This window comes from Scyliorhinus torazame, chromosome 1 (genome assembly GCF_047496885.1).
Source record: "Scyliorhinus torazame isolate Kashiwa2021f chromosome 1, sScyTor2.1, whole genome shotgun sequence".
NCBI lineage: Eukaryota > Metazoa > Chordata > Chondrichthyes > Carcharhiniformes > Scyliorhinidae > Scyliorhinus > Scyliorhinus torazame.
The window spans coordinates 118,031,090-118,055,939 of record NC_092707.1 but is presented as its reverse complement, the minus strand read 5'-3'; the positions used below and the strand labels follow the sequence as shown (position 1 = coordinate 118,055,939).

At 45.4% G+C, this 24,850-nt stretch overlaps 2 protein-coding genes across 3 annotated transcripts in view; one reads left to right on the top strand and one right to left on the bottom strand.

Moving 5' to 3' along the window:
• zbtb8os (zinc finger and BTB domain containing 8 opposite strand) overlaps positions 1–3,044 on the bottom strand; it is a 47,360-nt gene extending 44,316 nt beyond the window's left edge. For both annotated transcript variants that reach the window (XM_072500426.1, XM_072500431.1), the window contains exon 1: positions 2,918–3,044. In XM_072500426.1, coding sequence (XP_072356527.1) covers positions 2,918–2,999 — 82 coding nt within the window. In that variant the 5' untranslated portion in view covers positions 3,000–3,044. The remainder of the gene's footprint in view (positions 1–2,917) is intronic.
• Positions 3,045–3,153: 109 nt separating this feature from the next.
• On the top strand, positions 3,154–23,017 carry iqcc (IQ motif containing C). The gene is made up of 5 exons (XM_072500416.1): positions 3,154–3,212; positions 16,493–16,636; positions 20,248–20,638; positions 21,162–21,283; positions 21,746–23,017. Exons 1-5 carry the CDS (start codon positions 3,171–3,173, stop codon positions 21,782–21,784), a joined length of 738 nt encoding a protein of 245 aa, XP_072356517.1. The 5' UTR covers positions 3,154–3,170; the 3' UTR covers positions 21,785–23,017.
• Positions 23,018–24,850: the final 1,833 nt, after the last annotated feature.

Sequence of the window (24,850 nt, the reverse complement as noted above, 5' to 3'; positions counted from 1 at the left end):
TAACCCCCAACACTCTTCCTCCCCCCATAACCCCCAGCACTCCCTTCCTCCCCCCATAACCCCCAACACTCTCTTCCTCCCCCCCATAACCCCCAAGACTCTCTTCCTCCCCCCCCATAACCCCCAACACTCTCTTCCTCCCCCCATAACCCCCAACACTCTCTTCCTCCCCCCATAACCCCCAACACTCTCTTCCTCCCCCCATAACCCCCAACACTCTCTTCCTCCCCCCATAACCCCCAACACTCTTCCTCCCCCCATAACCGCCAACACTCTTCCTCCCCCATAACCCCCAACACTCTTCCTCCCCCATAACCCCCAACACTCTTCCTCCCCCCATAACCCCCAACACTCTCTTCCTCCCCCATATACCCCAACACTCTTCCTCCCCCATAACCCCCAACTCTCTTCCTCCCCCCTATCCCCCAACACTCTCTTCCTCCCCCCCCATAACCCCCAACACTCTCTTCCTCCCCCATAACCCCCAGCACTCCCTTCCTCCCCCATAACCCCCAACACTCTCTTCCTCCCCCCCATAACCCCCAACACTCTCTTCCTCCCCCCCATAACCCCCAACACTCTCTTCCTCCCCCCCATAACCCCCAACACTCTCTTCCTCCCCCCCCATAACCCCCAACCCTCTCTTCCTCCCCCCATAACCCCCACCACTCTCTTCCTCCCCCCCATAACCCCCAACACTCTCTTCCTCCCCCCATAACCCCCAACACTCTCTTCCTCCCCCCATAACCCCCAACACTCTCTTCCTCCCCCCATAACCCCCAACACTCTTCCTCCCCCCATAACCGCCAACACTCTTCCTCCCCCATAACCCCCAACACTCTCTTCCTCCCCCCATAACCCCCAACACTCTTCCTCCCCCCATAACCGCCAACACTCTTCCTCCCCATAACCCCCAACACTCTCTTCCTCCCCCCATAACCCCCAACACTCTCTTTCTCCCCCCCCATATCCCCAACAGACTCTTTCTCCCCCCCATATCCCCCAACACTCCCTTCCTCCCCCATATCCCCCAACACTCTCTTCCTCCCCCCCATACTCTCTTCCTCCCCCATAGCCCCCAACACTCTCTTCCTCCCCCCATAACCCCCAACACTCTTCCTCCCCCCATAACCGCCAACACTCTTCCTCCCCCGATAACCCCCAACACTCTTCCTCCCCCATAACCCCCAACACTCTTCCTCCCCCATAACCCCCAACACTCTTCCTCCCCCCATAACCGCCAACACTCTTCCTCCCCCATAACCCCCAACACTCTCTTCCTCCCCCATAACCCCCAACACTCTCTTCCTTCCCCCATAACCCCAACACTCTCTTTCTCCCCCCCATATCCCCAACACACTATTTCTCCCCCCCATATTCCCCAACACTCTCTTCCTCCCCCCATATCCCCCAACACTCTCTTCCTCCCCCCATAACCCCCAACACTCTCTTCCTCCCCCATAACCCCCAGCACTCCCTTCCTCCCCCCATAACCCCCAACACTCTCTTCCTCCCCCCCATAACCCCCAACACTCTCTTCCTCCCCCCCCATAACCCCCAACACTCTCTTCCTCCCCCCCATAACCCCCAACACTCTCTTCCTCCCCCCCCCATAACCCCCAACACTCTCTTCCTCCCCCCATAACCCCCACCACTCTCTTCCTCCCCCCCATAACCCCCACCACTCTCTTCCTCCCCCCCATAACCCCCAACACGCTCTTCCTCCCCCATAACCCCCAACACTCTCTTCCTCCCCCCATAACCCCCAACACTCTTCCTCCCCCCATAACCGCCAACACTCTTCCTCCCCCATAACCCCCAACACTCTCTTCCTCCCCCCATAACCCCCAACACTCTTCCTCCCCCCATAACCGCCAACACTCTTCCTCCCCACAACCCCCAACACTCTCTTCCTCCCCCCATAACCCCCAACACTCTCTTTCTCCCCCCCCATATCCCCAAGACTCTTTCTCCCCCCCCATATCCCCCAACACTCCCTTCCTCCCCCATATCCCCCAACACTCTCTTCCTCCCCCCCATACTCTCTTCCTCCCCCCATAGCCCCCAACACTCTCTTCCTCCCCCCATAACCCCCAACACTCTTCCTCCCCCCATAACTGCCAACACTCTTCCTCCCCCATAACCCCCAACACTCTTCCTCCCCCATAACCCCCAACACTCTTCCTCCCCCCATAACCGCCAACACTCTTCCTCCCCCATAACCCCCAACACTCTCTTCCTCCCCCATAACCCCCAACACTCTCTTCCTTCCCCCATAACCCCAACACTCTCTTTCTCCCCCCCCATATCCCCAACACACTATTTCTCCCCCCCATATCCCCCAACACTCTCTTCCTCCCCCCATATCCCCCAACACTCTCTTCCTCCCCCCATAACCCCCAACACTCTCTTCCTCCCCCCATAACCCCCAACACTCTCTTCCTCCCCCCCATAACCCCCAACACTCTTCCTCCCCCCATAACCCCCAACACTCTCTTCCTCCCCCCATAACCCCCAACACTCTTCCTCCCCCCATAACCCCCAACACTCTTCCTCCCCCCATAACCCCAACACTCTCTCCCCCCATATCCCCCAACACACTCTTTCTCCCCCCATATCCCCCAACACTCTCTTTCTCCCCCCCCATATCCCCCAACACTCTCTTCCTCCCCCCATATCCCCAACACTCTCTTCCTCCCCCCCCATAACCCCCAACACTCTCTGCCTCCCCCCCATAACCCCCAACACTCTCTTCCTCCTCCCCACACCCCTGCAATATCTTCTTCCCCATGTCAAGCCACCCTGACTGGCTGAATGTAAACGTCTTCAGTGGGAAGCAGGCACAAGCCTTGCCACCCCCTCAGCTCCGACATTAACCAGGTTCTGAATGGACAATAGTTGACGGAGGTTCACCTACATTGGTATTTCTTACTGACGGGGGGATATTTGGCTTTAACCGCTTTCTGAGCCGCGCTCAGGTAATATTCCCTGTCGTCCATCACTCAATGTCTGTCCGCACATGCGCAGCACCAGACCCCGTTGCTTTCCTTCATACCTCTGATTGGTTAATCGGACTGTCAATTATCGGGCGGCCGGTGGTGATTGGTCACAAGGATCGAGTAGTTGCTCCCTGTCATGGAATTGCGTCATGTCCCCAGTGTCGGTCTAAGATGGCGGCGGACGAGTTCCCTGAGGGAGTGTGTATCCTGCAGGTTTGTCTCAGTAACTTGCTGCTGGTTGTGTAGAGTTTCTCCATTCACACTGGAAATTATAACTTTACCAGCTGACACTGTCTGAAATCGACTGTTAAACGTTTGGAATATATTTTCTAACAGTTGGTGAAGTTGTAAGGTGGTTACCATGGCAATTATCCAACAATCTTCAGTGGTTGAAAATAAAAATTGTGCGTTTTTGAGTTTTTTTCCAGTTATAGCTATTTGCAGCTGAATAATTGAAGTGGAAGATAACTTTTTTCTCACTTTGAGGATCGTGAGTCTGGAATTCTCCCCAGGTGGAGGCAGGGTCAATGCATATTTTTAAAGCTGATTACATAGATTGACAAGGGAGTCTAAGGACGTTGGGCTCAGGAAGGAAATTGGAGTTGAGGCTACATACAGATCAGCTATGGTCTTATTGAAAGATAGAACAGATTTGAGGGGTTGAATGGCCCTTTCCTGCTCTTAGTTAGTCACAAGCTCGCTCATGCACACATTTTGCGTTGATACTATATGAGCACAGGTGGAACTGAAGTAGCTTCTGTAGTATTTGGAATGTGCTGGGTAAAATAACTTTCCACAGTGGCATTTGTGTTAATGATCACAAGAAATAGATTCAGGCGTTTACCCTTCAAACCTGCTCTGTCATTTGAAAAGATCTGGTTGATCGATCATCTGCCTCCACTCTATGTACAGAAATATCTCTTGAATCTAAAAAATCTATTGATTGTTTTTTAAAACCAACAACTCCGTGGTAACATTTCCCAAGTAGCTCTGTGAATAAAGACATTTTTTGTTCTCTGTCTAAAATGATCACCAAGGAACAAAGTTTCACAGCATAGAAAGGTGTCGCTCATCAAGCACCTATCTCTTCTGAACCCATTTTCCAGCACTTGGTCTGTAGCCTTCCATCCTATGGTATTTCGAGTGCCCATCTAAATGCTGCTTAAATGTTAAATGCCTCTAACACCTTCTCAGGCTATGAGTTCCAGATTCATATCACTTTCCAGGTGAAAAGGTTTTTCCTCAAATCTCTTGCCTGGTTACCTTGAATCTCTGCCTCCTGGTTATTTACTACTCTGCTAAGGGGAATAGTTTCTTCCTTTCTACCCTATCTATGTCTTTCATAATTCTGATGTGGAAATGCCGGCGTTGGACTGGGGTGAGCACAGTAAGAAGTCTTACAACACCAGGTTAAAGTCCAACAGGTTTGTTTCAAACACTAGCTTTCGGAGCACTGCTCCTTCCTCAGGTGAATGAAGAGGTATGTTCCAGAAATATATATAGAGACAAATTCAAAGATGCCAGACAAAGCTTAGAATGCAAGCATTTGCAGGTAATTAAGTCTTTACAGATCCAGAGATGGGGGTAACCCCAGGTTAAAGAGGTGTGAATTGTCTCAAACCAGGACAGTTGGTAGGAATTCGCAAGCCCAGGCCAGATGGTGGGGGATGAAGTAATGCAACATGAATCTCAGGTCCCGGTAGAGACCGCACTCATGTGTGCGGAACTTGGCTATAGGTTTCTGCTTGGCGATTCTGCGTTGTCGCGCGTCCTGAAGGCCGCCTTGGAAAACGCTTACTTGGAGTTCAGAGGCTGAATGCCTTTGACTGCTGAAGTGTTCCCCGATTGGAAGGGAACATTCCTGCCTGGTGATTGTTGCGTGATATCCGTTCATTCGTTGTCGCAGCGTCTGCATGGTCTCGCCAATGTACCACGCTTCGGGACATCCTTTCCTGCAGCGTATGAGGTAGACAACGTTGGCCGAGTCGCACGAGTATGTACCGCGTACCTGGTGGGTGGTGTTCTCACGTGTAATGGTGGTATCCATGTCGATGATCTGGCACGTCTTGCAGAGATTGCCATGGCAGGGTTGGGTGGTGTCGTGGTTGCTGCTCTGAAGGCTGGGTAGTTTGCTGCAAATAATGGTTTGTTTTGAGGTTGCGCGGTTGTTTGAAGGCAAGTAGTGGGGGGATGGGGATGACCTTGGCAAGATGTTCATCTTCATCGATGATGTGTCGAAGGCTGCATAATTCTGTACACTTCAATCCGGTCTCCCTTCTGCCTTCTCTGCTCTTAAGGAGAGCAACCCTTGTCTAACCAACCTCTCATCATAACTAAATTGCTCCAGCCCAGTCAACATCCTGGTGAATCTCCTCTACGCTCTTTCCCGTGCAATCACATCCTACCTGTAGTTTGGTGACCAGAACTACTCACAGTACTCTAGCTGTGGTCCAATGAGCGTTTTACACAGTTCCATCATAACATCCCTGCTCTTGAATTCTATACTACAACTAATAAAGGCCTGTCATATCTTATTAAAATCGGCCTTCCCCCATTTAGAACCCCTTTATTTCTGGTCCATCTTTGTCCTTGTCCATAACTTACTGAGTTATGGTCATTATCACCCAAATGCTCCCCCACTGACACTTATACTACCTGCTCGATGTTATTTTCTAAAACTAGGTAAAGTACCGGCTCCTCTCATGTAGGACTTTCTACGTGCTGACTCAAAAAGCTGTCCTGGATGCACTTTAAGAATTCCTGCTCTAAGCCTTTCACACCCTGACTATCCCAATTAATATTAGGGCAGTTGAAATGATATACTATTATTACGCTATTGTTTCTACATTTATGAGATATATCTGATCTCCTATCTGTCCCTGGCTGTTTGGGGCTTATAGTGCTCTCCCAGCAATGTGATCTCCCCCTTTTTGTTTTGAAATTCTTATACTCAGACTATAATCTCCAGTTCTACACCATCCTTCCAGCATCTACCCTGTCAAGCATTTCAATATCTTTCAATGCGATCATTTGCATTCATTAAAAATCTGGAATGAAAAGTATAATGATGACCATGAAACCATTGTCGATTGTCGTAAAAACCCATCTGGTTCACTAATGTCCTTTAGGGAAGGAAGTCATAGAATCATAGAAATTACATTGCAGAAGGAGGCCATTCGGCCCATTGAGTCTGCACTGGCTCTTGGAAAGAGCACCCTACCCAAGCCCACACCTCCACCCTATCCCCATAACCCAATAACCCCACCCAACACTAAGGGCAATTTTGGTCACTAAGGGCAATTTAGCCAGGCCAATTCACCTAACCTGCACATCTTTGGACTGCCCTCCTTACCTGGTCTGGCCTACATGTGACACCAGACCCACAGCAATGTGGTTGATTCTTAACTGCTCCTTCAAGGGTAATTAGGGATGGGCAATAAATGCTGGTATAGCCTGTGACACCCACCTCCCATGAATGAATGAATAAAAAAAAACATTTCATTCTTTACACTCTAGGTAATATAGGCCTAGTTTACTCAATGTCTCCTCATTGGATAATTCCCCCTCCCCAAGAATCAATCGAATTAACTTTTCAATGCACCCTCTCTAAATAAGTATTTCCTTTCTTGGGCGTACCTTGGGATGTTTTCTTCCATTAAAGATGCTGTGTAAATGCAAGTTGCTGTATGCAGATTAAAACTATACAGTATTCCACGTATGGTCGCACCAATGCCCTATATAATTGCAGTGAAATCTACTTACTCTTGTACACTGGATAAAAACAAATTGCGGCGGATGCTGGAATCTGAAATGAAAGAAAAAATGCTGGAAAATCTCAGCAGGTCTGGCAGCATCTGTAGGGAGAGAAAAGAGCTAACGTTTCGAGTCCGATGACTCTTTGTCAAAGTTAACAGACAGAGAAAGTGGGAAATATTTATGTTGTGGAGTGAGAATGAAAGATGAGTCAGAGCCACAGAAATCCAGAGAAACCAGGTGCTAATGGCCACAGAAACCAAGGGGAAAGAGTGCTGACTGCAGTCCCCAGAGAGAACAAAAGATGTGAAAGGCCAAACAGCAGAGAAACTAACATCAGAGGGTGAACTGTAGATGTGGGGGTGGGGAAGGGGGAAGCAAAGAGGAGAAAGGGTAAGGAAAGGTGGATAAGATGGGCGGGAGGGAGGGGGGGTTAATATATATTAAGAAAGACAAGAAAGAAAGAAATGGTAAAAGACAGTTAAAATTAAATGGGATGAAAACAAATGGGTCGAGGTGGGGTAGAGCTAATCATCTGAAATTGTTGAATTCGATGTTGAGACCGGAAGGCTGTAGCGTGCCTAACCGGAAGATGAGATGTTGTTCCTCCAGTTTGCGTTGAGCTTCACTGAAACATTGCAGCAGGCCAAGGACAGACATGTGGACAGGGGAGCAGGGTCTTTTGTTAAAATGGCAAGCAATGGGAAGGTCAGGGTCCTGAATGTGCACAGACCGAAGAAGCTCAGCAAAGCGACCACCCAGTGTACGTTTGGTCTCTCCGATATAGAGGAGACCACATTGGGAGCAGCGGATGCAGTAGACCAAATTGGAAGAGGTGCAAGTGAAACACTGCTTAACCTGTAATGAGTGTTTTGGGCCTGTGATGTTAAGCATGGAAGAGGTAAAGGGGCAGATGTTACACCTTCTGCGATTGCATGGGAAGGTGCCATGGGTGATGGGAGAGGTACTGGGTATGGTGGAGGAGTGGACTAGATTATCTCGGAGGGAACGGTCTCTGTGGAATGCCGACAGAGGGAGTGAAGGGAGGATGTGTTTGGTGGTGGCATCAGGCTGGAGTTGGTGAAAATGGTGGAGAATTATGCTTTGTGTAGTGTACTCTTGTACACTAATCTGTTTCTAATAAAGACTGTAATAGCTTTCCCAAATGCTTGCTTTATCTGCATACAAACTTTTGTGATTTGATTACAAGGACATTTGAGGTTGCTCTAAATACCAAAATTTCCCATTCTCTCTCCACTCAAAAAATATGCTACGTTTCTATTTTTTCTACAAAATTGGATAGCCACATTCTATTTGATCTTCAGGGTTCTTGCCCATTCACTTAACCTGTCTTTATCTCTTTCTAGCTATCTATTTCTAACTACACACTAAAAACACCAGAAAGCTGTTGAGGGCGACTAACCTGCAGCATGCACTTTCTGAACACTGCTTTCTGCTGCTATTTGTAACTGAAACACTGTTTTCCCAGATTAAGTAATGCAATCCCTGAATGGAAAGTGAAGCGGCCTTTTTAAAAGAGTCCCAGTATGTTCAATTTTTCCTGATAAGTATAGTCTCTAAGTTCTTGAGTCATTCTAGTAATTTTGTTTTGCCTCAATGTCCTTTTTATAGTATTCGAGCTATTCGGGTGTAGTCTGTCTAACTAAGACTATAGAAGTTTAATATAACTTCTCTGATTTTCAATTCTATCCCACTAGAAACAAACCCCAGTGCCTTGCTTGCTTTCATTTATGGCCTTAATAATCTTGTTGATAAGTTTAACAATGAGGGGGCAGCACAGTGGTTAGCACTGCTGCCTCACGGCACCAGGAACCCAGGTTTGACCCCGGGTCATTGTCCATGTGGTGTTTGCACATTTTCCCCGTGTCTGCGTGGGTCTCATCCCCATAACCCAAAGATGTGCAGGATAGGTGGATTGGCCACGGCTAAATTGCCCCTTAATTGGAAAATATTTTAAAAATGTTTAACAATGAAATGAGATTCTGTATTCACTCTAAGTACATTTATCCCCCTCATAACCTGAATTGATGTAACACCTTTCAGATCATCGGGATGTTCCATTGTGCTTTGCAAGCTGTGATCATTTTGCTGGAAAATAATAATAATCTTTATTAGTGTCACAGGTAGTTACACTGCAATGAGGTTACTGTGAAAATCCCTGAGTCGCCACACTCTGGCGCCTGTTCAGGTACACTGAGGGACAATTCAGAATGTCCAATTCACCTAACAAGCATGTCTTTTGGGACTTGTGCGAGGAAACCAGAGCACCTGGAGGAAATCCACGCAGATACTGGGGGAAAAAGCAGACTCCACACAGACAGTGACACAAGCCAGGAATCGAACCCAGGTCCCTGGCGCTGTGAACCCACAGTGCGCTACCTTGCCGTCCCAAATTCAGATACAGCAAGGTCACAAATAGTGTTTGGAATGATACATTAAGCTGTTTTGTTGGTACTGGTTGAAGAATGAACATCATTGAGAACTGCAATCAACATCCTAGAGGTCATCATTGATCAGAAACTGAACTGGACTCGCCACATTAATACTCTGGCTACCAGGGCAGGTCAAAGGCTAGGAATCCTACGGCGAGTAACTCACCTCCTGACCCCCCAAAGCCTGTCAACCATCTACAAGGCACAAGTCAGGAGTGTAATGGATTACTTTCCACTTGGCTGGATGAATGCAGCCCCAACAATACTCGAAGTTCGATACCATCCAGAAAAAGCAGCCCGCTTGATTGCTCCTCCTTCCACAAACCCTCCACCGCCGCCGAACAGTCGCAGCCGTGTGTATCATCTACAAGATGCACTGCAGTAACTCACCAAAGTTCCTTTGACAGCACCTTTCAAACACACGACTACTACCATCTAGAAGGACAAGAGCAGCACATACCTAGGAACCTCACCACCTGGAGGATCCCCTCCAAGTCACTCACCACCCTGACTTGGAAATATATCAACATTCCTCCGCTGGGACAAAATTCTGGAACTCCCTCCCTCACAGCACAGTGGGTGTACCTACACCTGAAGGACTGCAGCGGTTCAAGAAGGCAACTCACCACCACCTTGTGAAGGGCAACTAGGAATGGGCAATAAATACTGGCCTAACCAGCGACGCCCACATCCCGTAAATGAATTAAAAAAAAAACTGAATTCCATGCTCAGTGGTATTTTTCATGTCCATTGCAGAATGGCCGATGAGACCTTGGCATTATTTTTATTCTTTCATGGGATGTAGGAATTGCTAGCATTTCTAATTGCCCATCCCTAATTTCCCTTGAACTGAGTGGCAGTTCAGAGTCAACCACATTGCTATGGGCCTGGAGTCACATATAGGCCAGACCAGGTAAGGATAACAGATTATAAAAGCAAATTTCTGCGGATGCTGGAATTTGAAACAAAAACAGAAAATACTGGACTATCTCAGCAGGTTTGACAGCACCTGTGGAGAGAAAGGGGAACTTACGTTTCGAGTCTGGAACATGATGGGTTTTTACAACAATCGACACTGGTTTCATGGGCATCATTAGGCTTTTAATTCCAGATTTATATTGAATTCTAATTTTGTCATCTGCCAAGGTGTGATTTGAACCCGGGTCCCCAGTGCAGTACTCTGGGTCTCTGGATTACTAGGTCCGCATTATGTCTCAATTGAAAGGTAGCAGCACTGCACTGAAGTGGTAAGCCAAGACTTTAGCCCAGGAGTATAGCTGGAACGTACAATCCGCAAACTTCTGACTGAGTGCTAACCTTTAGCATAGCTGACATTTGCATATTTATGCTCAGTGCTGTGTTTAATATTGTTTCACTGCTAATAAAAAACACCATGGTGCACAGAAACTGTGCCACCATCGAAAAGAAGAAGAATACATTAATCTATCATTGCAACTGAATTCCATTGCACATATATTTATTTATTTGTTTTAGATTTTCTGCACAAGTCCTTCAAAGATTGTTTCCAGCACTGAAATGGAAACAAAAATAATTTAATTAGGGCCCTGACCGTGAACTATTTTCTTTTTGCCATTTGGATAATAACTCAGGATACTGCTTAAAAAGTGAACATGTTGCTGAGTAATTTTAAAACTATTGAATAATGGCAGTCTTAAATTCTGAGGAAGAGTCATAAATATTTTATTAAAACAGTAACCATTACAGTTGTACAAGGCCAAATGGTACCAACACTAATTTTGTGTTGGAGAAACTGGGTGCCTAGGAAGAGTCATATCAGACTCAAAACATTAACTCTGTTTCTCAAATTTAATTAGTAGCTTAACTGTGTGCGAACATTTGTCAAATAGTGATCACACCATGATTGAATTCAGTGTAGCATTTGAAAGTGAAAAGCATGTTTCAGATAAAAGAATTTTAGACTTGGATATGGCTGACTTAAACGGAATGAGACAGAGACTGAAAAGGCTTCACTTCACAGAAAAAAAAGCTATGGACAACTAAAGAGCTTGGGGACAGCATAAAACAAAAAGAAAGGGCTTACAAAAATGCAACTTGCAAGGGACATCTAACGGGAAAACAGGTGGTCAAGAGCAATGTAGGCCCAATAAAAACTGACAATGGAGATATTGTCAGTGATAATGGGGAAATGGCAGACGTGTTGAACAATTACTCTGCCTCAGTATCAACAGTTGAAAAGAAGGATAACTTGTCAGAAGTCCTGAAAAAGTTGAGGCGATAGAGGACAGGGACTTAATACAATTAATGGAAGTACAGTATCAGTAACTAGGAAATTAATGGAACTTAAGAGTGACACAACCCCAGGACCTGGCAGTTTCCATCTGAGGGTGTTAAAGGAAGTAGGGGAGCTCATGGTAGATGCCTTAACAATCTTTTAGAGTTCCCTGGATTCAGGTGTAGTCCCTCTGGATTGGAAAGTTGCACATGTCACTCCACTTTTTAAGAAGGGTGAAAGGGGGAAACTAATGAATTATAGACCAGTTAGCCTAAAGCCTGTGATGGGGAAATTGTTGGCGTCTATAATCAGGGATGGGGTAACTGGACAACCCAAAAACTTTTGGTCGATCAGGGAGAGCTAGCATGGATTCATGAAGGGAAGGTCATGTCTGACCAGTCTTACTGATTTTTTTGAAGAGGTGACTAAGGTAGTGGACAGGGGAATGTCTATGGATGTTATTTATATGGACTTCCAGAAGACATTTAATAAAGTCCCACATAAGAGACTGTTAACTAAGATGGAAGCCCAAGGAATTGAGTGCAATTTATTGACATGGTTAGGAACTTGTTGAGTGGCAGGCAGCAGAGAGCAGAGAGAGGGGACAATGGTACTTACTCTAATTGGCAGGAAATGACTAGTGGTGTACCACAGGGATCTGATTTGGGGGCTCAATTATTCATGTTATTCATTAACAACTTGGACAATGGCACAGAAAGTCATATTTCCAAATTTTCTGATGATACAGAGCTAGGTGGCATTTTAGACAGCCTAGAAGATAGCATAACACTGAAAGGCAATATTGACAGACTAGGTGAATGGGTGAAATTGTGGCAGATGAAATTCAGTGTAAGCAAATGTACAGTTAACCATTTTGGACCGAAAAAGGATAGAGCAGAGTATCCTTTCTAAATGGAAAGAGGTTAGATACAGTGGATGTCCAAAGAGACTTGGGGATTCAGGTGTATTGATCCTTAAAATGCCAGGAACAATTGCAGAAAATAACCAAAAAGGCGATTGGAATGCTAGCCTTTATATGTAGCTATGATGTGGAGATGCTGGCGTTGGACTGGGGTGGGCACAGTAAGAAGGCTTACAACACCAGGTTAAAGTCCAACAGGTTTGTTTCGAATCACTAGCTTTTGGACCGCAGCTCCTTCCTTCGGTGAATGAAGAGGCGGGTTCCAGAAGCACATATATAGACAAAGTCAATGATGCAAGACAATACTTTGAATATGGGTCTTTGCAGGTAATTTAGTCTTTACAGGTCCAGATGGTGCGACTGGAGAGAGGGATAATCACAGGTTAAAGAGGTGTGAATTGTCTCAAGCCAGGACAGTTGATAGGATTTTGCAAGCCAAGGCCAGATGGTGGGGGGTGAATGTAATGCAACATGAATCCAAGGTCCCGGTTGACGCCGTGCTCATGCGTGCGGAACTTGGCTATCAGCTTCTGCTCGGTGATTCTGTGTTGGAGTATTGTGGACAGTTCTTGGCACCACACCTTAGGAAGGATATTTTGGCCTTGGAGGGGGTGTAACCTAGGTTTCCAAAAATGATACCTGGACTACAGGGGTTAAATATGAGGAGAGATTAGTAGTCTACAAATTAGAGCCAGACCATTCGGGAAAGATGTTCAGCACTTCTTCACTCAAAGGGTGGTAGAGGTTTGGAACTTTTTCTCACAAATAGCAGTTGAAGCTAGAACAGTTAATTTTAAATCTGAGATGGATGGATCTCTGTGAAGCGAAGATATTAAGAGATATATTAAGGGATATGGGTCAAAGTCAGGTATATGGAGTGAGACCACAGGTCTGCCATAATCTCATTAAATGGCGGGATGCTATTTCAAGGAAGAAATAGTGAGGCATCTGGTTGGAAATTGTCCCATTGGGCAGATGCAGCATGGGTTCATAAAGGGCAGGTCGTGCCTAACTAATTTAGTGGAATATTTTGAGGACATTACCAGTGCGGTAGACAACGGGGAGCCAATGGATGTGGTATATCTGGATTTCCAGAAAGCTTTTGACAAGGTGCCACACAAAAGGTTACTGCAAAAGATAAAGATGCATGGCGTTAAGGGTAAAGTAGTAGCATGGATAGAGGATTGGTTAATTAATAGAAAGCAAAGAGTGGGGATTAATGGGTGTTTCTCTGGTTGGCAATCAGTAATTAGTGGTGTCCCTTGGGGATCAGTGTTGGGCCCACAACTGTTCACAATTTACATAGATGATTTGGAGTTGGGGACCAAGTGCAATGTGTCCCAAGTTTACAGACGAAACCAAGATGAGCGGTAAAGCAAAAAGTGCAGAGGATACTGGATGTCTGCAGAGGGATTTGGATAGTTTAAGTGAATGGGCTAGGGTCTGGCAAGTGGAATACAATGTTGACAAATGTGAGGTGATCCAGTTTGGTAGGAATAACAGCAAAAGGGATTATTATTTAAATGCTAAAATATTAAAACATGCTGCTGTGCAGAGGGACCTGGGTGTCCCGGTGCATGAGTCGCAAAAAGTTGGTTTATAGGTGCAACAGGTGATTAAGAAGGCGAATGAAGTTTTGTCCTTCATTGCTAGAGGGATGGAGTTTAAGACTAGGGAGGTTATACTGCAACTGTACAAGGTGTTAGTGAGACCACACCTGAAGTATTGTGTTCAGTTTTGGTCTCCTTACCTGAGAAAGGACATACTTCGGTCATTGGTAAGATTTTAGAGTCTGTTATTAAAGATGAGACGTGAAGTACTTGGAAGTGCATGGTAAAATAGGACTGAGTCAGCATGGCTTTGTTAAAGAGTCTGACAAATCTGTTAGTGTTCTTTGAGGAGGTAACAAGGACGTTAGACAAAGGAGAACCAGTGGACGTGATTTATTTAGATTTCCAGAAGGCCTTTGACAAGGTGCCGCATAGGAGACTGTTAAATAAGTTAAGAGCTTATGGTGTTCAGGGTAAGATCCTGGCATGGATAGAGGATTGGCTGACTGGCAGAAGGCAGAGAGTGGGGATAAAGGGGTCTTTTTCAGGATGGCAGCCAGTGACTAGTGGTGTGCCTCAGGGGTCTGTGCTGGGACCACAACTTTTTACAATATACGTTAATGATCTGGAAGAAGGTACTAAAGGCACTGTTGCGAAGTTTGCAGATGATACAAAGATCTGAAGAGGGGCAAGTAGTATTGAGGAAGCAAGGGGGCTACAGGAGGACTTGGACCAGCTAGGAGAGTGGGCAATGAAGTGGCAAATGAAATACAATGTGGAAAAGTGTGAGGTTATGCACTTTGGAAGGAGGAATTTAGGCATAGACTATTTTCTAAATGGGGAAATGCTTCGGAAAGCAGAAGCACAAAGGGACTTGGGAGTCCTTGTTCACGATTCTCTTAAGGTTAATGTGCAGGTTCAGTCGACAGTTAAGAAGGCAAATTCAATGTTTGCATTCATGTCAAGAGGGCTAGAATACAAGACCAGGGATGTACTTCTGAGGCTGTCTCAGGCTCTGGTCAGACCCTATTTGGAGTATTGTGAGCAGTTTTGGGCCCCGTGTCTAAGAAAGGATGTGCTGGCCTTGGAAAGGGTCCAGAGGCGGTTCACAAGAATGATCCCTGGAATGAAGGACTTTTCGTATGAGGAACGTTTGAGGACTCTGGGTCTGTACTCGTTGGAGTTTAGAAAGATGAGAGGGGATCTTATTGAAACTTACAAGATACTGCGAGGCCTGGATAGAGTGGACGTGGAGAGGATGTTTCCATTTGTAGGAAAAACTAGAAGCAGAGGACACCATCTCAGACTAAAAGGATGATCCTTTAAAACAGAGATGAGGAGGAATTTCTTCAGCCAGAGGGTGGTGAAACTGTGGAACTCTTTGCCGCAGAAGGCTGTGAAGGCCAATAAGGGGATCAGGGATTATGGGAAGAAGGCAGGAGAATGGGGATGAGAAAATATCAGCCATGATTGGATGGCGGAGCAGACTTGATGGGCCAAGTGGCCTAATTCTGCTCCGATGTCTTATGGTCTTATGGTACTGATGCTGAAGGGTGTGCAGAGGAGATTCACTAGGTTAATCCCAGAGTTGAGGGGGTTGGATTAAGAGGAGAGGTTCAGTAGACTGGGACTGTACTCGTTTGAGTTTAGAAGCATGCGGAGGGATCTTATAGAAACATATAAAATTGTGAAGGGAATAGATAGGATAGATGCGGGGAGGTTGTTTCCACTGGCGGGTGAAAGCAGAAATAGGGTGCATAGCCTCAAAATAAGGGGAAGTAGATTTAGGACTGAGTTTAGGAGGAACCTCTTCACCCAAAGGGTTGTGAATCTATGGAATTCCCTGCCCAGTGAAGCAGTTGAGGCTCCTTCATTAAATGTTTTCAAGATAAAAATAGATAATGTTTTGAAGAATAAAGGAATAAAGGGTTATGGTGTTCAGGTGGGAATGTGGAGTTGAGTCCACAAAAGATCAGCCATGATCTGATTGAATGGCGGAGCAGGCTTAAAGGTCCAGATGGCCTACTCCTCCTAGTTCTTGTGTTCTTATGATAGACTCGAGGGGCTGAATGAACTACTCCTATTCCTATATTCTCTCTCCACAGATGCTGCCAGACCTGCTGTGTTTGTCCAGCACTTTGTGCTTTTATATAGCATCCACATTATTTTGCTTTTATTTTGATCTTACAGTTCCAATGCCCAGTATACGCTTAACGTTTTGTAGATACTCAATGATATAGTGACTGGGGCCAGTTTAGCTCAGTTGGCTAGACAGCTGGTTTGTGATGCAGAGCGAGGCCAGTAACACGGGTTCAACTCCTGCACCTGCTGAGGTTATTCATGAAGGCCCGGCATCTGAAGCTTGCCCCTCGCTTGAGGTGTGGTTATCCTCAGAGGGTTTCCCCTCAAAGGGGAAAACAGCCTATGGATCTGGGACTATGATGACTTCACCTTTTACCTTGCAGTGACTGGGCATTTTGTTTATTTTTGCAATATTCCTTGACATATGAGCCCCTCTGCTTCATTTTTAAAAAACCTTTTTACACCCTCTCTTTTTCTAGGCTTATGTTCGAGGTTTTTTGGTGAGAAAAAAGTTCCAACGTTTGCGTCAAGAATATGAAGGTATTGTAAAAGAAATCGAAGAAGGCTTGGACTTGTTGGAATGGGATGGCAAGGTGCTACTGAGGCCCAAATTTAAGAACCAGGTATGTTTCACTGGAGAACAGTGTGTTTATTTCTGTATATATGTCTACCTTTTGGAGAAACTTGTCCATCACACTGTCTAATGCAAATTTTAAGAAACAAAACCAATCTTTTGCATTGTCCAGTAAAAGCCTCTCTAGAAATATAAATGTTGGAGCAAGAGCCTTTCTGAAGACCATCTCAGGATTCTGATCCTTGCTCTGAATTGCAATTAACCTTTGAATTTATTGAGTGTGTACTTAATATCAAATAGTCTTTGTGATATTACTTGGGTACAGGGCCTACAGTTTAACAGCAAAATAACGCAGAGTTTGAACTCATCAGATATTTGTATCCCAGCACCTACATAGAAATAATCTGCAACATAAAGGTATAAGCACCTGTGTTTCGAAATTCTATTTTGCCATTCCTCCCCTGCACAATACAGTAGTACCACCCTCCCAGTATTGCTAAACCTCATGATGTTCCCTTATCCAATACCTGTGAAATATCAGGAAGTAGTTAGTATTTTAAAAATAAATTTAGAGTACCCAATTAATTTTTTCCAATTAAGGGTCAATTTAGCGTGACAAATTCACCTACCCTGCACATCTTCGGGTTTTGGGGGCGAAACCCACGCAAACACGGGGAGAATGTGCAAACTCCATACGGACAGTGACCCAGGGCCGGGATCAAACCTGGGACCTCGACGCCGTGAGGCAGCAGTGCTAACCACCGTGCTGCCCATGGAAGTAGTTAGTTTATGTTACTGCACTGTACTGCTCTTTTAAAAAGATAAAGTATGCAGAACAGTACTCTTCACTGTACCTCGGTTCACGTGACAATAAATCAAATTCAAAGATTAAGTACTTAAATAAAGGAACATGTAATAATGCTTTGAAGAAGAGTCATACGGACTTGAAACGTTAACTCTGTTTCTCTCTCCAAAGATGCTGCTGCATTTCCTGTTTTTATTTTAGATTTCCCATATCCGCAGTGTTTTGCTGTTATTTATTTAATAATGACATTGATTTACACATTAAGGAATTTGTTTTACCTTCCACCACATTCTCCCCCCCCCAATACCACCCAAACATCCTTCAAAAACCTAGAATACCATTTGAAATACACAGTTTGACTTAATCAGTAATATAAATCAGTGCTGTTAATGCATTGAAGGCAGACTATTAACTGAATGGCCAGAAATTAGGAGAGGGGAATGTGCAACGAGACCTGGGTGTCCTTGTACACCAGTCACTGAAGGTAAGCATGCAGGTGCAGCAGCGATAAAGAAGGCAAATGGTATGCTGGCCTTCAGTGCAAGAAGATTTGAGTACAGGAGCAGGGGTGTCTTGCTGCAATTATACAAGGCCTTGGTGAGGCCACACCTGGAATATTGTATGCAGTTTTGGTTTCCTTATCTGAGGAAGGATGTTGTAGCTATAGAGGGTACAGCGAAGGTTTACCAGACTGATTCCTGGGATGGCAGAACTGATGTACGAGGAGAGATCGAACCATTAGGATTGTATTCACGTGACTTCAGAAGAATAGGGGGATCTCCTAGAAACCTATAAGATTCTAGCAGGACTGGACAGGGTAGATGCAAGAAGGCTGTTCCCGATGGAGGGTGTGTCCAGAACAAGGGGTCATAGTCTAAGTATATGAGGTAGACCATTTAGGACAGAGATGAGGAGAAATTTCTTCACCCAGAGAGTGGTGAGTCTGGAATTCGTTACCACAGGAAGTATTTGAGTCCAAAGCATTGTATGGTTTCAAGAAGCAGTTAGATATAGCACTTAGAGCGAAGGGGATCAAAGCATATGGGGAAAGCAGGATTAGGCTATTGAATTGGATGATTAGCCATGATCATAATGAATGGGGGAGTGGGCTTGAAGGGCCAAATGGCCTCCTCCTGCTCCTATTTTTAAAATGTTTTTCTATGTGTTACATGGATGAGTTGGATGATCAGCCATGATCATAATGAATGGGGGAGTGGGCTTGAAGGGCCAAATGGCCTCCTCCTGCTCCTATTTTTTCTATGTTTTTCTATGTGTTACATGGATTAACATCCCTGCTTTAAAACATCACAACTCTGACATCTGTAAGCAGTGTCTTGAAGATCCTATTAATAGTGCTATTTCTTACCTGCCATGTTAAATATTGTGTCGCATCTCTTGATTAGTTTGACTTATTTTCCAAGCAGAACAGAGTTATGATTTGCTATAAAACTTGCAGAAAATATGCCAGCTTAAAGCATAGTAGCTTCTCCAATAACCCAACTCTCGCACGTCTTGGACCAGAAGGGAAAGATCAGGGATTGTTGCCAACTGGGAATGGGGTTTAAACACTACTTTGGGGAGACTAAAACAGACTGTGTGACCACTTTGCAGAATATCTTCACTCAGTCTGCAAGCATGACCCCAGCCTTCCTGTGTGTGCCAGCACCTTGCTGTCATGCCCACATGTCTGTCCCTGACCTGCTGCAGTTCTCCAGTGAAGCCCAACACAAGTTGGAGGAGAGGCATCTCTTCGGTTGGGCACGTTACAGCCCTCCGGATTCAGCGTTGAGTTCAACAGCTTTCGACTGTGTCCTTTCTCTTCCAACTTAAACCCCCTTATTTTAATACCATTACATTTTGTCTCAATCCAAAAACCCTTCCACCCACACTGGGGCATCTGTCTTTTGTCCTTATGTTTGCTACATCTTGTTGCAACCTCTCCCAGCTACAGTTTAATATCCAATACATTCTCCCTCTCTTTAGCTCTGATGAAGAGCCAAACAACTCAAAATGTTAACATTGTTTTTAAGAATTTAATTTACTGTTCTCCAACCTTGATCACTTTAAATCTCCCATTGCTCTATTTATCCTCTTTAGTGCCAAAATAAGTTTTGTAACTTAATAGTTTTCAACCATGGTTGTGGATGTTTTTTTTAGAAGCACTGAAAGAATGATCCTGTGTGTTTGAGTATCATTTGAACATTCTTGGAACTCAAGACCAAGGGTAGACTTGACATCCTTCCCAAAGCTTTTACTGACAGCACACAATTCACAGGATGCTGCAGTGTGTGTACAGTGTCAAGACTGCCTCATTGTGCATCAGTAGATTTTCAGTTCAACTACTTGGTTTGTCCAACTATATCAGTAATTGAGTTTGTTTTTCCAAATTGCTTCAAAATCAGCTAGAGCATGAATGTTAGGGCAGTTTTATGGGGTAAATTTTCCTGTCACATGAATTGACTAATCATGAAACTTTTTTTGTTTCCTTAGCAGCCTGATTAGTAAGGTAAATCGAGAAGGATTATTGTAGTATTTCTTGCTTTACTCAGAGCTGGCCTATTCCTAATTTTTGGAGATGTGGTATGTTCAAAGTCAAAACTAAACAATTTTTCAAAAACATTTGCATTACTTTCTCTGGGCAGGACCGCTGATGATTACACTGTGTTCAGTCGCATTCGTACCTCCTTGGATAATGAAGCAGAATGTGCCCACATGCAGCAAGGCCTGGACAGTATTCAAGCCTGTGCTGATGTGGTACGAAGGTTACTTTAAGAATTAGCAACAACCAAGGTTTGTTTTCTACAAGGTTTCAATCTATAAATTGCTTTGACAGGATTCGTTTTCTTATTTGACAGAATGCAAAAGTAAAAGGCGTGAATGGTGTAACTAAAAGGAAAACATCTGAAACACTTTGTCATGAAGGTGAAAACAATGGAATTTGTCCATTATTTGAGGATGATGAACCAGAAAAAGACTATTGTGAAAGCCAGACATTCTCCACCACAGGAAATATTCCTACATTGTCTGAGCAGTCGGAAGTTCCTGACACTCCAATTGTAATTCATGCTTCATCTGAGCACGCACCAGAAAAGATCGGAAATGTTATTCAACTTTTAGAAATGGACAAAATAACCTCTGCAAGTGGTGATGAGAGGAAAGATTCTGATACCACATTGAACTTTACTGATGTGACATCAGTGTGGAATAGTACCGTACTGGAGATTTCACCCAATGTCATCATTACAGGTAAAGTGCTAGATCCATTGCGTGGCATGCACACTATGGGACAAAATTGAATTCCTATAGTGCACAGGGGCAGCATGTGGCGCAGTGGTTAGCACTGGGACTGCGGCGCTGAGGACCCGGGATCGAATCCTGGCCTGGGGTCACTATCCGTGTGGAGTTTGCACATTCTCCCCGTGTCTGCGTGGGTTTCACCCCCACAACCCAAAGATGTGCAGGTTGGGTGGATTGGTCACACTAAATTGTCCCTTAATTGGAAAAATAAAGAATTGGGTACTCTACAATTTATTTATTTTTAAAAGAAGAAAATCGTTTTGACCCATGTGCCTATCACAGATTCAGCTGCACTTGACATGGCTTACAAAAGTTTTAGAAATTGATAGTTATATTTTCTTAAAATGGGGGTAAACTTATAAAACTTCTCCTCTAACCCACTTTCTTTCTTTAACCCCATTATAAATTATTGGTTTGTGAATTGAACATAAGAATTAGCCCGTGAAAGAATGTTGATATTTCAATTTTCCAGAGTCTTTGTGTAAGTTACAGAAGAAAGAGATGCCAGCAACACTTGAAGGGCTACAGAAGTACAGAAGTAGCGTCGCAATGGAACTCTTGTGGCTGCAACAGGCCATTGCCAGTCGTAAAAATGTAAGTAATACGTTGCTGTGTGACTGAGGGAGTGCATCTAATCAATAATCAATGGGTGCATGGTAGCACAGTGGTTAGCACTGTGGCTTCACAGCTCTAGGGTCCCAGGTTCGATTCCCGGCTTGGGTAACTGTCTATGCGGAGTCTGCACGTTCTCCCCGTGTCTGCGCGGGTTTCCTCCGGGTGCTCAGGTTTCCTCCCATAGTCCAAAAATGTGCAGGTTAGGTGGATTGGCCATGCTAAATTGCCCTTAATGTCCAAAAAGGTTAAGAGGGGTTATGGGGATAGGGTGGAAGTGGTCTTTCCAAGGGTCGGTGCAGACTCGATGGGCCAAATGGCCTCCTGCACTGTAAATTCTATGCTCTATAGCCAGTTCTCGTGCTACAATCGTCTAAAACATTGATTGTGTGCACGTGTGTGATTTTACTCGCTCATAGTGGTGGTCTTATTTTATTTTAACAGTATTTGATACTGAAGCAACGATTGGGAACTCCAGAATGATGGTGTGACTTCTGCATTGCCAGCATGACACAAACAATAAGAAGCAGATCTGAACAAGCCATGGAACAATTCTTCAGGATGTTAGTTGTCAATGAAGGAATGATATTACAGATCAATTTTGTGTGTGGTGAATGCAATGAAGTTTAACCTGCTGGAAACCGCTTCTAGAAAGCATTAGCTGAAAAGAATATTAATAACATTAACTTAGTGCATTCCTTGAAGCAATACTTCAGTTTTTATGTTCCAGGGTATGGCTCTCTAATGGTTCTGTTAAACATTTAGCCCTGTTTTGTTTACTGCAGAAAATAATAATCCTTTCAAATTTAGTGTGGCACGTTATTTACTTGTGGCTTGTTTCCTGGCCAGTGGTCTGGAGCAACTTTCACTGATCTTGGCGTCCAGCCATGATGCTGCTAACCAGTTCCATCACTCATCAATTTGTCTGGATGTGTTTTAGCTACTCTGGCCTGCTGTAGAAAGGAAATACCTGCTGCTCGCTTGAGTTTTCTTCTGTTATCCCAAGAGCTTTATTTTGCCCAAACAGGATGTGGTGCTTTAGGATTAATGTTATAAAATAAACTGATGTGGGTGGGTATGGGGACAAATTTAATGGTGAATGTGTTATAGAAGACAAGACAATCAGTGCCCACAATTTATTTTGCAAGTTCCTGATTGCCCTCTGATAATGAAGTGGTACATGGAACAGAATGAAAGTGAAATATTGTGGATGCTAGAAATCTGAAAGCAAAAAGAAAAGGCTGGAAAAACTCAGCAGGTCTGTCAGCATTTGTGGAGAAAGAAACGAGTTAATTTTTCGAGCCAGTTTGACTCTTCAGAGCGTGGAACAGAAGCCGGGCACTTCCCTAAGGTGATAGCTAAATGAAACATTTATTTGTGTGTAAAGCTCTGCATTGTAAAGAAGAAGAGTGAACATAGCCTGATTCTTTAAACAATGGCCATGAATTAAAATATGCACTTTGTGATGTAATGTATTCACTTTAAAATAATATCTAATGGTTTCTATTGTTGCTATTGAGATATTGAGAAATATTTCTGAATTGTGCACTGACTATGCATTAGAAACATTCAGTAAGCATATATTTGGACTAAATTTTAAGGTTTTTTTCTCTTCGGACTGCTCACCCTGGTTATTTTTAAAATATACCAAAAATGTATCTCGTCAGACCTCAAGAGCAGCTCATTTTTAAAAACAAAATAAAAATGAAATCTAAACCTGGTTCACAGCATTTTGTTAGATTTTAGAAATGGAATCTATGTCTCAGTCTGCAAACTTTGGTTGCTGTTAGTAATCCAGTTGCGCAATCATGTTCAATTAGAATGTTATATGCAATTCCTGCAGCTCTATCAGAATATTTAGCCTCCTGCCATCACATCTGTGCCAGTTTTCTTATTGAACTTATTTGCACAAAAATATTACATAAACACTGTGGTCGGGACTTCCGGTTGCGGCTATGCCTAGGTAGGTCGCACGTTCAGCAGCTCCCGCCGGGAACGCACTTTTAGGCTCTTCAGAGGGGCCCCAACGGCAATTGTTCGACGGCTCCCAGTGTGGGAATGTGACAGCAAGGTTCCCCCACATTATATGAATTGGACCAAGAGTGGAGCGGCTAAAAAAGTGATCCTGGTGCAGCGGAAAGTGCGAGGGAGGAAAAGCAAGATTGCGGCGGGTGGAGACCAAGCAGCATGGGCGCAGTGGTCGCAGGAGCAACAGGAATTCCTTAAACGTTGCTTTGCGGAGCTGAAGACAGAAATGCTGGCGCCAATGAAGGCGGCGATTGAGAAGCTTGTGGAAGGCCCAAGGGGCGGCGATCCAGGAGGTGCGGCAAAAAGCCTCGGAGAACGAGGACGAGATCTTGGGCCTGGCGGTGAAGGTGGAGGCGCACGAGGCGCTGCACAAGAGGTGGCAAGAAAAATGTGAGGACCTGGAGAATAGGTCGTTGAGGAAGAATCTTCGGATTCTGGGTCTCCCTGAACGTGTGGAGCGGCCCAATGCCGGGGCATATATGAGCACGATGCTCAATTCGCTGATGGGCGCGGGAGCTTTCCCGAGGCCCCTGGAGCTGGATGGGGCTCATCGGATCCTGGCAAGGAGACCCAAAGCCAACGAGCCGCCAAGGGCTGTAGTGGTGAGATTCCACCGCTTTATGGACAGAGAGTGTGTCCTGAGATGGTCCAGGAAAGAACGCAGCAGCAGGTGGGAGAACACGGAGATCCGTATTTACCAGGACTGGAGTGCGGAGGTGGCTAAGAAGAGAGCTGGTTTTAACCGGGCTAAGGCGGTTCTCCGTCGGAAGGGGGTGAAGTTTGGGATGCTGCAGCCAGCGCGATTGTGGGTCACGTTCCAAGATCGGCACCACTATTTTGAAACGCCTGATGAGGCATGGAACTTTATCCAGTCTGAAAATTTGGACTCAAACTGAGGGTTTGTCGTGGGGGGATGTTTACTGTGTTTACTGCGTTTGGGGAATGTTCTTTTTGTTTTGGGGATGGGTGAATGGATTTGATGTGGGGGCTGTGGGAGAGTGTGGGCGTCGGTGTTGGAGGGGCAGGGCCCCGCAGAGGAAGAGGGGTGGGTGGAGGCCCGGGGATGGGGAGTTGGGGTAAGACCGCAAAAAGGAGCTGCGCCAGAGGGGGCGGGGCCGGCTCAGATGGAAAGCGCGAGTTTTTTCCCGCGCTAGGGAAGGATGGGGGCGTGGCCGGGGGGGGGCGGAAGGGTAGTGCTGGAGAGGAGCGCACACTGACTGCCAAGGGGTAGGGGGATTCTCACACTGGGGGGTCGATGGAATGGCGGGAGAGGCCGGGGTCAGCAGGAGTCAGCTGACTTACGGGAGTGTCATGGGGGGGAGAAAAATGGCTAGATGAGGATCTAGCGGGGGGGAGGGGGGGATTGGGTTGCTGCTGCATTGGCCAAAGGGGAGCTGGAAATAGGGGGCGGGGGTCCGCCGCCTGGGGGACTGGAGGGTGCGGGAGGCGCGGGCACGTGGCTGACCTAGAAACGGAGATGGCTAGTCGGCGGGGGGGGGCGAGTAGCCCCCTGATCCGGCT